Source organism: Falco biarmicus, chromosome 1 (assembly GCF_023638135.1).
Source record: "Falco biarmicus isolate bFalBia1 chromosome 1, bFalBia1.pri, whole genome shotgun sequence".
Lineage (NCBI taxonomy): Eukaryota > Metazoa > Chordata > Aves > Falconiformes > Falconidae > Falco > Falco biarmicus.
Window position 1 is genome coordinate 104,803,433 of NC_079288.1, and position 15,577 is coordinate 104,819,009.

A 15,577-nucleotide genomic window follows, 5' to 3' on the forward strand; every position below is an offset into this window, starting at 1 on the left:
ACCCAGGTACTGATGCCATGAATGCTCACACATGTTAGCAAAATTCGTATGTTAGGTATCACATCTACCTGTATTGCTAAATACACCTCCACTGCTGAATTATGCAAAATCACCTCATTTTCAAGATCAGATTGTACAGACTTGAATATATATATAATTTTAATGAACTTTTCTGGTCAAAAAAGACATATTCAGCAAGTTCAAGATCTTAAGCCCACTTACTTAGCCCTTACTTCCAGAAACTCTAGATGCACTTTATGATGAAACTGGAATGGGCATCAAGTACCCAGCCTCCATGAAAAGCTCAGGGAAGCAAAGCAACTCACTCACCACAGTCTCTACCAGTCCTTCTCCCAAGGAAAGCTCCAGCAGGCAGTGCCACAGAGCACCAGCATGCTCACCAGAGAAAAGCAGCATCCAAGGCCTCTTACACAACCCCTCAGACTAACATACTCATTGGTAACTGCCAGAATTTCCTCACATGCTATGAATACAAACCAGCCAAGGGAACTACATACAGCTCAATTCATGTAACGAGAAGCTCATACATCTTCCCTGTTCAGGAAGTTTCTGCTGTCCACTGTCATTGCTTTATGAAACACCAGTTGCCTATAAATTAAGAGTTTAAGAAATACTAAGGGAAGGGACCTCAAATAAATAAATAAATAAATAAATATGGCCATGCAATGCACTCAGAAACCCTCAACATCCATACTGAGCTAGTTAGGTACTTGTACACACTATATTGTATTGAGTGAACCAGTCAACCACAGTTTCGAAAGTTTCAGTTTATTTAGCATGTGAATCAATACAACTTTTCTTTAAAACAATGAACCAAGCTGCTCTAAGTAAATTTGCAGTTTTAATTTTCTTTAGCCATTTCGTTGAATAGATGAGCATCTGTGGTTGCAGAAACAAAAGTCAACACTCAACAGAAACTATTCCTAATTTAGCTTAATTTCATGGAGCTATTTTCACAGCAGTTTCCACCCAACCCTGCACAAAGGCAAGAGTAATGGCAGCTGTAGAAAGCTACCATGTTAGAAACTGAACACCACACCTGTGATGGAAAGAACTGGGTTTTGACTTTGGTCTCAAGTATGTGTGACCTTGAGAAAATCTGTACCAAAAAAACCAAAACAAACACAAAACAAAAGGGGGAAGGGAAAAAAAAAAAAAAAGCATCCACCTACATCTGTGCACATCAGTTACTGGTTGGGTACAGTAAGTCCTCTAAAATATCGGTCTGGGGAATTTTTCCAGGCAGGCATTGATGCCTCCTGCAAGGTTTGCCTGTTTAAAATGTATAATATATGAAAATGCAATGCCTGGGGATTAGTAAAAATGGAGACTACCAAACTCACTTTGAAATTGGTAGGAATCTGGTAAAGGGGGTGACAAGAAAAGTAGTCATGAAAGGGAAAGCTGAAGTGAAATTACTAAAGTTCCTTCAGTATCAGTCTCAGAATCAGTCAAATGAATCTGTAAACAAACACTGGAATTTACCAGACAAGATCCTCCCATGCAGACACAAGCAGATTACTAAAGTGACTCATGAGACCCCACTTAATTTTATTTTCCTGTTAATTCCAATACCCCATTCCAAACATCCATATATATATATATATATATATACACACACATCTATGTGTGTGTAAATATATATATATATTAGCTTAGAACATACTTAAGGAAGAATACCAAAATAATGGCAAGTCTGTCATACAGGAGGAAGCTAACGGAAGATGGCTGTTAAAAAAAATAATGGAGACAAGATTGTCCTTGATAAATACACTGATGAAAGATGAAGAATTCTCTGAAGGACAACCTAGGCACAGTCAACAACACTGTCTATGAATAAATCTGGGCTGTAAATCAGAAAAATCTTCAAAGTAGAACAGTGCAGTACTAAATTATTTTTTCAGTAAACCAAAAGTAATTAAGCCACTCACCTCCCCAGTTAAAGATAGAGCTTGATTACTGAACGAGATGAGTCCTTCTACAAGGTAAACAAACTTCACCATGGATACACTTAAACTTTATTTTCCATTTTTCTCCTAAGGCCAACGCCAGGTGATAGATGCTCAAACGTTCTCTTACCCTGTATAAGTCTCACAGTGGATAAATGTGATTTGACAGTGGAAGGCGTCAGTTTTAGCTAGACCAAATGTGTCAGTCTGAATCTGTCTGTTCTGAACCACGAACAGACGAAAAATAATCTAACTCTAAACTTGACTTTCCTTTTTGAGTATTGGTAAATGACCCATCCCTACCATTCAAAACTACCCAAGCAAGAAGACAGTTGTGAACAGAAGAGAATCAATCCTATTTAAAGGGGATGGAGGGCAATGAGTCCTATTTAGAGGGCAAACAAAATGTTTTTCCAAGTATTTGATACTTTAAGGAGCATGAACTTTGTTTAGATGTAACAACTTAGTGAGATTTACATGGCTATAAGAATGTCCTGTGACCAAAATAAAACTAATTTGAAAAATAAGGATGGAATATTAAACCTCATGATTTTGAGACTTTAAAAATCTCCACCTATTATAGATTTGACATACACCTAATTCGTGAGTCCTTATCCGCTTACTTCAGGTTTCCTGAACGCACCTCTGAGATATGCTGATCTTACCACCATTAGTATGCAATGCTAGCCACATCGTTGATCTGGTCCCCAAAACATCTGTAATATTAAAACACCTCTCCTAGAAGGGGGCACAGACCACACATAAGCAGCTTCCACTCTGGGAAAATTAATCTCATTACATGTTTTGATTAACATGGCATTGAAAGCAATTTATTAATTTAGGTAGATAAATCATGTTAACCACAAATAAACAAAAATTTAATGACACCAATTCTTGCCATCATTACAAGTAAAATTAATTTAGTTAATAGGTCTTTTAGCATGAAATATTTTCCTACAGCAAACAAGCTGGCTGGGTACGCATGAGCTCTGCCAAGCTCTGCTGGATCGTTTTCTTTCTGTAACGTGTGCACATGCACACACACACAGAACGCAGACACCAGCGGCCTTTTCTTCCTTCCTTCCCCCCCCAAAATGCAACAGCTATGAAAGACCATAAAGTGCTACAGGTATAGAAGAAACATTACTGGGTTTCAGAAGCTCTTCCATCCAGCAGCAGTACACATAAGCTTATATATCTTAGGCTTCTCCAGCATTCAAATACTACTGGGAGGCTTTACTTGAAAGAGTAAGCAACTACAATGTTTTTAACATGCTAAAATTTACTAAGTATAAATTATGAATATCAGCAAGAGTACCATGGAAAGATGCAGAAATTTGAAAGAAACCTTTTTCTTACCCTCCCTCCACCTTTTGGGGTGGTGACACCAAAAAGCCCTGAGAAAGAAGGGGGTTTATGCCACAATGAGCAAGGCATTTAGTCCCATGAGCCTGTATCAGTGCAATGCTAACCACAATCTCATAGCTGTCCATGCTGCATGAAGAAAGCAAATATTAAGTAATCTATCTTACACCCAGGTTTCATTTCTTTAATTTTAAAAGCAGTATACACAGTATAAAAAGCACCACAGTAAGCTTTATCTTTTCACAGCTACAGTGTTTCATAAACAACCAAAAAATGTATTTTTTGAAGGGTGCTTTCTGTACTGGAATTTACTGGTGTTGTGGAGACACTTCACACTTGTGACATCTTTCTATAAAAAAAGGTGGAAAACAAGTCTTTGAGTGCGTTTTAATAACCAAAGTTCAGCGGCACCTGGAGCTGTTCCAAGGGAAACCAAAGGTCATCTATCCTACAGCACAAAAAAACCTCCCTGCAAGGCAGTACCACAGCAACACAGCTCTGTCCATGTTACATGATATTGTAACTGAATACACATCTGCACTTCCTGATGAAAAATTTGAATAAAATCTGCCAAATGAATAAGGTTTCAAGATAAATCTCTGAATTTTGTGGCTATTTCTTCCAATGACCAATAGCCTATTAAAACCATTCATACAAGTCTCCCAAACCAAAATCATACCTAAGCACTAGCTTGAAATCTGCTATGCAATACAAGTAACTTCAAGGCCTGCCTTGACTAATTAAATCACAAACCTATCTCTCCAAGAGGTTAAAATTTAAATGAAAGCTTACGCTTGGCAAATCCCATCAGATTGTCAAATATGGACATTATGTAGGAACCCCATCTGTTCATGCAGCAACATGAATATGCAACGTGACTGTTGCTGCTGCAACACTTGCATTCACATTGCGGAAAATTTATAAGCAAGCAGTTCTTGAATACAATCATATCAGGAACAAAGTTCTGAAAACACATGCAATAGATTGCTTGCCACAAATATGAGCTTCAATGCTCTAAGTTTATGTTTCTCTTCCTCTCACATCCTGAGATGATGAAATTTTACAACAGAGGTATATTATACTTCGCACTTACACGGAGGCTTGCTAATCTTCCTTGTTGGGCAATGTACACTGTTCATTGTAGCACAGGGAACGGACAGCAGGTAGAAGGCAGCTTTCTGCCATGTGACCCAGTGCATTGCCCATCATGCTGTACAAATTAATTACCAGTTTCACAGATAAGGAGAGCTGCCAGCTTGAGGCCACAGGGTTGGACAAGGAGTTCAGAAAAGCTGTATACTTGCCTGCAGACTATATATGTAACAACCGGGAACTAACTTTAACATCAGGGTTTGATATATTCTTCAATATACCTTACACCTGTCAAAATTCATGCACATACTCACTCAATTCAGCTAACATTCAGTTCTTTTTTTTTTTTTCTTATAGATCAGATTCTGAATTTTTTTAATTCTGCACATCATAACTTCTGGCTAAAGACGGGTTTAGGTAAAGTTCTACATCTAGTGGAACGTAACCACAGCCATGCTTCCCACAGCACTGCCAAGTGTATGTTGGCAAAGTAAAAATAGATGCACAATAAAAAGAATCAACTCCTTAGACAACACTTTTAGGATGGGGGAAGAGGCTGTCCAACTGACAAACCAATTGACTGATTTGGCTGTAACTGAGCAAAAGAAAACACATGACCAGTCATGAGCTTTTTCAACAAGAACACTCTACATTCAAGGTGAAAGTGACTGCCAAAACATAAATTCTGTTTTTATGGATGCCAGACAGTTCTCTTGGAAAGCATCACCTGGATGTTAACTTGTTGTAGCAGTGTATAAATTCTTGGTTAGTGGCAAGAAAAAAAATAAAATGCCTTCCATCACAAGATGAAATGTTTCATCTTGACCAGCAAGTATCCATAGCATCCCATTTCCATTATTAAATAAATTATTCTTTGTTACTTTTGAGAGGTTTTGGGGTTGGTTTGTTTTTTACACTGTCTGCATGTTCTAGTCTCACGGTTTCCTGTGAAATACTTGCTACTTACAAAAGGTCAGGAATACACGGAATAGAAGCTACCTCAAATCACCAGGTAGGCCAAAGTTCCTTTCCACCAATACAATCAACTTAAACCAACAGTTGCATGCACTCATCTGTAACAGCTTGCTCAGCATATTAAGTATCACTCCCTAGACTTAAAAATCTAATTACAAAAAAAAAAACAACAAACCAAACCAAAAAATATGCTGTAGCACAATTTATGCTTCTCAGTTTCCACTAAAGAGGCCCTGGATTAGAATAAAAACTAAATCAAGGATAAGATACATTTGCAAATTTGCTTAAGACCTTCCTCCACAGCTTTTTTGAGCTCTGGGCTATAGCTGATACTTCTATGCAGGGGCATCTATAGAAGCAATAGATTCAAGAGAAATTACGTAAACACAGTTCAGCAGAATATATCCAGCAGCTTCCCATCAAATGCAACAGGAATTAGCAGGGCTGCAAAGCTTTAAAGTGAGTTTTCTAATTCAAACAACGGAAGTCAACACATTTCAGAACAAGCTGACAACAACCTAGAAAACAACACTGGATAACAGCACAATCATCTCCTCTGGAAGGAAATACTAAAACCACGTCACACAAATCCTCCGTTCTCTGATATCACACACAAGACATTTCTCATACTAGGATTAAACAGAGGACGAGTTTGTACAAACATACATGCAAAAATGTACACTGAGCTCAATATATTCAAGGAATAAACAGACAGACTGCATTTCTGTGTCTCCGCAAAACACAGCAGATGTTTCTTCAAATTCAAGGTGTAACTGTTTTTAATACGGAATTAAAAAAGGAACTACCACCTTTAAGCTAGGTTTTTGTTCCCTATTAATCTTTTCCAACGAACAAAGGAGGTTTCCCACATAATTTTTTTAAAATCCCCACAATACCCTTACAAGCCATTTGACAAATGCACACTAAATGTATATGTGAAGGAGGAAGCTGGACCCTGACACATGAAACACCTTGGCCTACATTTCTCAGGAGGTCAAATGAAGGACAGATACATGAAAAGCAGTATTTTAGCAGTATTTACATTTGTAAAGCAAAATATTTAGCTAATTTTTATTTCAGTCTCTCAGTTCAGCCACCTCACGATTAAATGGAAGAAAAAAAACCTACAGCCCTCTCCTGTCTTCCAAGCCATAGTCAAAATGGTCACCCATCAAAAAAACCCAACCAAAACCACCAAAAAACCATCCACCAGCACCCCCTAAACCCCAAGCCCAGACCCTGGAATCATAGAGGCATAAATAAAAGCAGCAGAGATGACTTCACATACACTAACCATAACCTGAGAAAGTAAATAAACAATTTTAGCATTTGGACAAATATATACCTGCATATGCTAGGACTTTCATGTCGTAATACCATTTCTGTTTTACTTAGGTTTTAAGAGAGGCTTCAGAATTAGGTGCAGAACAAACCCTCAGAAACTCAGTCTCAGTTCTTTCAGGAACAGGTGTATTTCTACCTTGCTGTCAATGCAGACAGATGCAAGTTGCTTAAATACCTCAGCTGACCTGTGGTTTCAGATTGCAGTAGACACAAACCAATGTTTTCTACGTACAGTATTACGTGCAAAAGACAGAACCAATCTATAATAGAAGTTAAGTGTTTACCATTGTGCTTATTTCCTTGTTTTTGTATTTGACTAAAAGCTTTCATTTGCAAGTATGATCTGGACCTAAGCAGTAAAACGTTACCAGGGAACACATCCGTATTTCAGTGTCAGAACACAGACACACAAGCTGAGTAAAAGTACTCATACTTTCCCCCATGTCTAGCGCTCCCCTCTCTCCCAACAGAGGCAATTCTGAAAGTGGAGCTGTTCAGATGTGCAGTCAAGTCTTCACTTTGCCATAAGCAAACACACAAAACAGAAGCACCCATCGGTGCCAAAGAGTTTGCAGCTTCTGACAGAAAACAGCAGGAAAGTCAGAGCCAAGGCAGTCCCCAAGAATCCCTTTGTTGTTAACATTTCAGCAGAAGAGATCTGAAAGGAGAGGGGATCCAGGCCAAAGTAGTGGTGAAACATGATGAGAGAAAATTGGAAGCTCCCAAGAGGCACAGGTGCATTCAACTGATCTGTACTTTTAGGCATACTTAATAATCTTGGGAGTTAGGACAGAAAAACATCTCTAATGTAGCTGTTACTCCCCCACCCCCGCCTTCAGCTTGGTCAAACTGAGATGACAGATGATGCCAATACCTTTTTAATTTTCCATGTCTCCCCCGAGTTATCTTACATATTGGGTTTGGGTCACATGTCCATTGCAATCAATGGCTACACTTCCACAAAATTCCAGCTTTCAGGAAAACTTGTAAGCAGTGTTTTTAGAGTATGGCTTCAAACTATGAAGCTACATGCCAAAGCCCTTTCTCTGAAGCATGTGTTACAAGAACAGCAGCAGAGTACGCTAGAGTTCTTTTCACCCATCCTCCATGTGGAAATACATTAAAGCATGCGTTACAATTTTAACTTTTTCTAGTACATACCTCCCAGTAAGAACACCAGTGACAAGCTTTAATGATTACAAAAGCAATACACGCACCTTCAAATTTGGATGTAATCTGTTTTAAGGCCCATCAGTGTATGAGCTATAAACAGAATGTCTTTCTGTAAGAGCAACAACAGTCACAATGGAGAGAGAAAATAATCCTTTGCAAAGAAAAACAGAAGTGGTATTATCAAAATCATATAATGCTCGCTATGGATAATTTAACCATGAACTGCCAGGAAAATGAATTTCAAATCTAGCTTAAGCTGTTAAGAGTAAGTTATAACCAACAAACACTCACCACAATAAATTTCAAAGCCCTCATTCTCACTGGTATTCCAAATAATCGCAAATAATTTTCAAATACTTTCAAGTTCTTCAGATTTTCACTAAAACAAAAACATAACAAAAACTCCAAACCTTCAAAACAGAACACCTAACCAAAAATTTTTATTTTTTTTGTTTTTTAAATAACACTCTTACAAGTGCTCTCTATTACTCTAAGCTTTCTGAAGGACTCAATTTTAACAGATAGAACCGGCAGACTGCTCAATTATGGTAATTTGCAACTGAAACAAATCCTTGCACATCAGCATGCAAACCTATCCACGTTAAATCACAGAATGTGTCAAAATGAAAAGAATGCCACGACCAAACTGAAGGACAGAGCGAACAATAAACATTAAAAAAGAGCAACCACATGTTAGCAGGTAAGTCATATTACACAGGATGGAAAAACATTTTTTAAAACATTCCTAACACATGGAAGAAGGCAAACACACTGCTTCAACAGGTAATTAACTTGAGAAACAGACTAGAGTAAGATAATGACAAAAATAACTAAAATCCCAAGCTTAATTCTTGTCCTCACAAAGACAAAAATCTGCTTTACTGGCAACTAAATGTCCTTAAAGATAGTACTTTATGTGTGGGAGTAACTTCATGTGTTCGTAAGAACAATAAGTAGCATTAAAGATATTTGTGTTATAAACTTGCCCAGGTAAATGTGTACTCCAGAGATCAGAATCTTCAGCTAGATAAAGAAGAATGATTTTCTCCTCCTATGGAGTACAGGAAGCCACGTTACAGTTTGCTTTCTTGTAAAATACCTGGTGCTGACACAGGATTCCTGACTAAATGAAATGTTGGTCTAGTGACACAACAAAAATGTTTATCTCTGCATCACGAAAAACCATACTGAAAAACACTAGCCTACATGCTTCACTTTTCATTCATCTCCTTAATGTATTTTAAATTGCTTTAGGGATCATGAGGTGCTCTACTCTGACAGCTTTAGACAGTAACATACTCTTCCCACAGCCAAGATTACTCAATACTACCACCAAAATACTGTGCTGAGAGGGTGGGGCTTTCTGCCTCCTCACCCATCAGAGCTTGTTGCAGTGAAGTGCAATTGCTCCTGTCACCTCTGGCTATGCCTTGCATCTGCAGTCACAAGCTCATAGGAAATACCCTCCGCTCCAAAGAATAGGAAGATGCTGGAAAAGATTTGGGAAAGTTCCTGCTAAAAAGGAAGATAAATGACCAGTGAAGCCTTCAAGGCTTAAAGCTTAGAAACTCGCTAAAGCTAATGGAATAGTTGGTCCCTGAAAGCTCACGAGAGCTCTTTCACAAAGAAGTGATAACCTCCAGCTGATTCCTACATTACTGTTAATACTATGTATGCCCATAAACGAAGCAGTTTGTATTTCTGCTGCAGCAATCTAAGGGCTGGGAGAGGCGTGTCTGGGCAGTATTTACAAAAGCACACTATAAAGGAAAATGCACTGGAACATCACCCTCCTCTCAGAGATGCCACCAAATTGCCATCAAAGGCACAGTGCTTTTGGCCACTACAAAGAAAACTTCAAAATTAGTTACTAGCAAAAATTACAACCAATGAAAATATTTTAGTAATTTAATTTTCAAGTATGATCAAAGAAGCAAACGTTTGTCTAATTATTTTTTTTAAGTCAGAAAACGAGGCCCAAACCTGTTAAGAAAATTAGATCTGTTTATATGAAATCCATTTGAATCAAAGCCAGAAGAGTCTCAAAAGAGAAGATAAAAGATGTACAGATAATGACAAAAAGAAAGAGATGATTTGTTAATGATTTGGTATTTGGAACTGACAAGGGAAAAGTAAAGTCACCTCACAGAAGTTCACTTTTATCTACATTGCTTTCAACACAAGAAAAACAACACTGAGAAGCCCAAAGCAGCACACTTTAGAGACTGGGTAATAAGAAAATCCCAACTTCATCAGCTGTAACAATACAGAACTCAGAAGGAGCACATAAATTCTTCACTTTATTCTTACTTTTCTGTATGCTTGTTCACTGTTGCACTTAATTTTAGGGGGGTATGTTACATACACTTTTTTACTCCTAAAAATCAGCCCCATAATCAAATCATGCAAGCTTGTCTGGAACACACTCTTGATACAAACCTAGCTGTTGATATACTATCATCAATTTACTGCTAAAACTGACTTAGTAAATGTCAAGTCAAAGCTTAGTACTTCTAAGCGCAGCTTAAGAGTACCTAAGAATACATCTTACTGTAACAAGCAAAAGTGGTTTTGTTATACTGAAATAAAGATTTAAATTGCAAATATTATTTCCATCACTTAATATCAGGAAAACATGGAATTTGAATTGCCACGTACAGTCAAATGTTTAAAATTAAAACTTCTTTTTAAGTATTTTTTATTAATTTTGGATTACGATTTGTAAATAAGAGCATAGCAGATATAAAAAACTGATCAGCAACTTAAAAGCACAAAGATTACTCCTGCTAGAACAGGGGGCATAGCTTTCTTTCCCCTCCAAATTAAAACCAATGCCCATGCCTCTGCACACACGCAATTAGTCCAGAATTTCCCTGTAACTATACAGGGAAACAGATGAGAGCAGACCTTCATCAGCATACGTCTGTGACCAGATCAGTTCCTCAGTTTAGAGAGACTACTAAAGTAAGGATTCCGATAAATCTCCAAGAACATTTATGGCTGGGGTAAAGGAAGGATGGGAAGACAACTATTTCTGTGACTGAGCTGAAACCAGTTCAAAAAATTTTCATTTCAAAGCTACCTTATGGAAAGTTTATTTAGTCTTGAGAGTCTTGACTCCTTCATGTTCTACATTTAAACTGCTCTTCTTCAGTCTTGCAAGCAAGAAGGCTCAAATTCGACATTGTGTTTAACAGACATCCAGGGCACCAGGCACTGTACAACGGATAGGCATTTCCAAGCCAAGAACCTCTTAACTCAGCTCACAGATGAAGCTGACCCAATGAACAGTCCTTTAGATTTACATCGTAATTGGTATTTCAAGGAAGAAGTATGAAACACAAAAGTGAATTGCTACCTCATCATAAAGCAGTTCAGCTGCAAGTAGAACAGAGCTTACAGTTTAGATCTGTAAAATGGCATCTTTGTTAAAATCTGTTATCAGCCAGCAGAAAGTATCATTTTGAGGCTTTTTAATGTTTAGTTTTTGCACCACAAGTACAATTAAAGCACACCTTTCAATAATTAAAAAGAATTGCCTAATAAAAATCTGAAGACTTCTCTAAGAAGCTTGCTCTTCACAAGCTGTTTAGGAGATTTCAAAAAGCTAAAAACCAAAACAACCACCACCACAAAGAACAACCAAGCAGATAGAACACCTTAATTTTTGGGATCTCTGAGAACAGAGATGGAAACGTATGCCCTGCATAACACATTCTGATCATGAAATATCCTTTCTTGTCCAGCTTTGAAGCTTAACCCCTTCCTTTTATGGGTTTACATGCTAAACCTCCATGAAGATCTCTGGGTGCATTTTCCCTCATTCCATCTTACAAGCCAAATTCTCTCAAACATGCTTCTACCCATTAATGGACTACACCAAGCACCAACGTGGTCCTGCACTAACAGCCAAAAGCAGTACAGAAATTAAAGCTTGAAATACAGTATGCTCCAAATGATGACTTCTAAGGAAGACAATTTTTATTAATTTAGCCTTGCATTTCAAAACTGATCCCATCATACATAAAACCCATGGCACAGAAGTAACCTGGTGCTGATCTTGCTACTTCTCATGTCAAAAGGTACTTGGATGTATGAAATCACGCAGAATGTGGTGGTTTATTTTAAGCATCAAAACTCACCAGATCATGTTGTGTAACAAAAGAAAAAAGGAAGATCTGTTTTAAGCAAACTTGTGAAAATATTTTACCTCAAATATTCCCGTTCTCTGAACCTCTCTCCCTTTAAATTCCTAAGTCCACAAAGGAGTATTTTAAATTTAAGTACCTCTCAAAAAATAAAGAAAAACAAATCTTGCAGCAAGGGTATGAAGACTAAAATTCAGAAGAGGTAGAAAGTAAATTTTCACACAACTTTCATCAGCTGAAAATAAAAGTATCAACACAATACTTTATCAGATCTTGATCAGAGAACAGCATGTTACCAGAACATGCCATAATGTCATACATAATATTTTATGTTTAGATTTGATTAATTAATTCAAACTGCTGTTTACCTGCAGTGATTCCTTTGCATCAAAAAGCAAGCCAAGCCATGAACGGGTTTGCACTCTGACATTATTTGCTTGTTCACTTCCATATTATTTACCACACCACAAATTCTTACCAAAACGCACATAACATTAAGGGAGAATACTCCAAAATCCCCGACATCCTAGCACAAGCACTCTTAGCTTGGACTTAAGCAATTGACTTATCACATCAAAATGACATTAAGGCTTGTTTTCAACATACACATAAAGTGGGTTACTGAAATGTCATAAAGGCACATCTGCTGAAACTGAAAATGTCTAGGAAATACACCCGTGGCAGGGAAAGTATAAACAAATTGTACAGCAGGTATTACAGTTGTGTTGTAACAGTAAAACAGTTTCATCACTTAATCAGAATGACTTGCTTCATAAATGGTTAGTTCATAAAATGATAAGTTTTCTTCCTTAACATCATTTTCTTCTCATAACAAAGTTTAGCATGAGGCAGAAGTAGGCTTTTTCTCATGCATTCATAATCAGATGGGCTTTGATGTTCATGTTTAAATGCAATGGAAATACAGAATTCAGTAAAGCTGTTCAACATTTAAAATAAAAGCTGTAAGGTAAACTTATTATTTCTCAACCTTCCCCCAAAAAACTGGCTTGCAAAATTATATTCCGTTATTTAGATACAAAGCGAGGAGGCTGCGTTGTGTTAAATCATTTTAGTATTTGCACATCTTTTCTTGAAACGCTTTACAGCAACCTCAGATCTCCACGCAGCCAATGCAGGATGTTAAGAGGAAAAAAAAAACAAAAAAAGAAGCACAAAGGAAACGAAAAATAACAAAACAAACCCAAACCCCCATGAAATAAAAGTATTAATAAATCTATTAGATCATTTAGCCATTTTTATTATTTTTTTTTTTAACGCTTACCACACGAACACAAAAAAATGGGGAGGAGGCACCATAAATACTATGTTAAAATATACCCACCCCTAGCCGAAAGCTTTTTAGTGTTGATAATTTTGGCAGCATACTCTTGTCCGGTGGTGATTTTCATACACCTTCTCACGACGGAGAACGCCCCTCTGGAAACCAACAAGCGGACAAAGTGTCAGTCCGACTGAAACATCTCACTCCCACCGTCGACACGGGGAGGGGTGTTCAACACGTTTCAGCGAGATGTGATGTCGGCCGAATTAAGAAGAAATTAAAAAAGGGGGGGACGGCTATTTTCAGAGAGTGCCGGTCACTATTAGTTTTAGTCACTAAAACGGTGAACTCCGGTCTGAAAGGCGGGTGCAGGCGATACCCTCGCGGTTGTACGGGCTGGGCGCAGGGAAGGCACGCTTCGCTACCTCACACACGGCGGGGAGAGCGCGGCCGCGGCCCCGGCCTCGGCCGCCCCCGGTGACACCGGCGCCCCGCCGCCCGCCAACATGGCGATCGCGGCCGAGAGCCGGCGGCCCCGGCCTCGCGCCCCTTCCCGCCCCGCCGCCGGGGGGCGCGCGACCCGCCCGCCCTCACACACCGGGGCGCCCCCCGCCCCGCCCGCCACAGCCGTCACCATTAAATATCATAAATAACCCTCGGGCATTCCCCGCGCCTCGGCAGGCCGAGGGCTGCCCCCCAACGCCCGCTCGGAGTCTCCCGTACCCCGTGGGGTCAGGCGGGTGCCGAGACCGATCCCCCGCCCCACAGATAACGCCCGGGTTGCGGGGAGCGGGGCCGCAGGGCTGCAGCCCGGGCGCTGCCCCCGGTGCCCCCTGCCGCGCGGTGCCCGCCGGGCTCCCAGCATCGGTCAGGCGGCCCCTGGGGCTGAGGCACCGAGTCCCCCCAGCCCGCGGTGCCTTCCCACACCGCCCGCCCCGGCAACGGCGGCTCCCCGCGCCGCTCCCTCAGCGGCGGGGCGCGCCCGGCGGGCTCCCCTCCGTCCTTACTTCCCGAGCTCCTCAAAGAGCTGGTACTCGTCGGTGAAGCGTGTGCAGGTGGTGGTTGAGGCCATCATGAGGACGGGCGGCCGCCGGTACCTCCGGCGGCCAGGGACGGCGAGGCGGTGACGGCTGAGGGGCTGTGAGGCGAGGCGAGGCTCCGCGCCGGCTTCTCCTCCTCCTCCTCCTCCTCTCGTGACGGGGCTGCCTCCGCGCCCTCCTCCCCGCCAGCTGGCGTGTGCTCCCCGCGCAGGTCTTCGGTCTTTCCTCTCCCCTCCCCTCGCCCTTTAGGGAGGCAAAAAATAAACGAGCGCCTCGCCGCTACCCTCCGCCGCCCGCTGGCGCCGAAAGGGAAAGCAAAACCGGGGCGGGGGGCGCGGCGCCGCCGGCCCAAGGGGCGCCTCCGCCTTCCGCTCCCCCCCCCGCGGCGACAAGCAGCGGGGCCGCCGCGTCTCCCGGTGCCGTGCTTCCCCCTAGCGAACCCAGCCCGCCGCGGCTCTCCCCCCGCCCCCCCGGGGCCGCTGTGGCGAGGGGACCCTCACACACCGGGAGCGGGGCGGGGGAGCCCAGCCCCCTTTCCGCCCGGCGGCGGGAGGCGCTCGCCCGCCCTGAGGAAACGGATGCACCTGCGACCCGCTCCTCAGCGGCCGCCTGACGTCACAAACCGCCCGGGCGGGGGCCGCGGCCGCGGCCGGGGCGGGGGCGGGGGGGGGCAGCGGCGCCCCGCCCAGCTCCCCCCGCCCCGTGGCGTCACGGCGGCCCGGGAGGGGCCGGGAGAGGAGGGGGGGAGCGCGCGTGCGCCCGGTCGCGCGTGGGGCGGCAGCGGCCGCCCAGTGGCCGCCGCACCTGCGGGGCTCGGGTTCGCACGGTGAAGGGCCCGGCTCCCCCGGCGCCGTGCTGAGGCGGCGCGGGAGGACGCGCTCCCCCGAGGGCGGCGGGGCCGCAGGTGCGGCCAGGCCGGCGGCGGGACCCCGGACGGGGAGCAGCGGCCGCTCGGGCCGCGCCGGCACGGAGCGTTCCCCCGCAGCGCCCCGCGCCTGGCCAGCCGGCTGCCGCAGCACACAGCACCCTGACAGCGCGCTGCGCACCTCCGGTTTGCCGTGAGCCCGGTGGCGTGCCATGGTGTAGGGTCACGCCAAGCGAAGCCGGATTTGCATGCCCCTTGGCACTGTCGGTGGCAGCTCCAGCCCACCCTGGCGGTGGGCCACCCTCCGGCTGGGGGCACCCGGG

The 15,577-nt window shown here is 42.5% G+C and overlaps 1 protein-coding gene across 12 annotated transcripts in view; it reads right to left on the reverse strand.

The window, feature by feature from the left end:
* The window catches only part of CAMK2D (calcium/calmodulin dependent protein kinase II delta), a 209,009-nt gene extending 194,008 nt beyond the window's left edge, over positions 1-15,001 (reverse strand). For 4 of the 12 annotated variants that reach the window (XM_056356644.1, XM_056356683.1, XM_056356668.1 and 1 more), the window contains exons 1-2: positions 14,357-14,860; positions 13,410-13,504 (exon numbers count right to left, since the gene is read on the reverse strand). In XM_056356644.1, the coding sequence (XP_056212619.1) occupies positions 13,410-13,504; positions 14,357-14,424 (163 nt within the window). In that variant the 5' untranslated portion in view covers positions 14,425-14,860. Of the gene's footprint in view, positions 1-401; positions 433-13,409; positions 13,505-14,356; positions 14,863-14,893 lie in introns of those variants that run through there. The other 8 variants (XM_056356655.1, XM_056356627.1, XM_056356636.1 and 5 more) reach the window with 6 other exon arrangements.
* Positions 15,002-15,577: the final 576 nt, after the last annotated feature.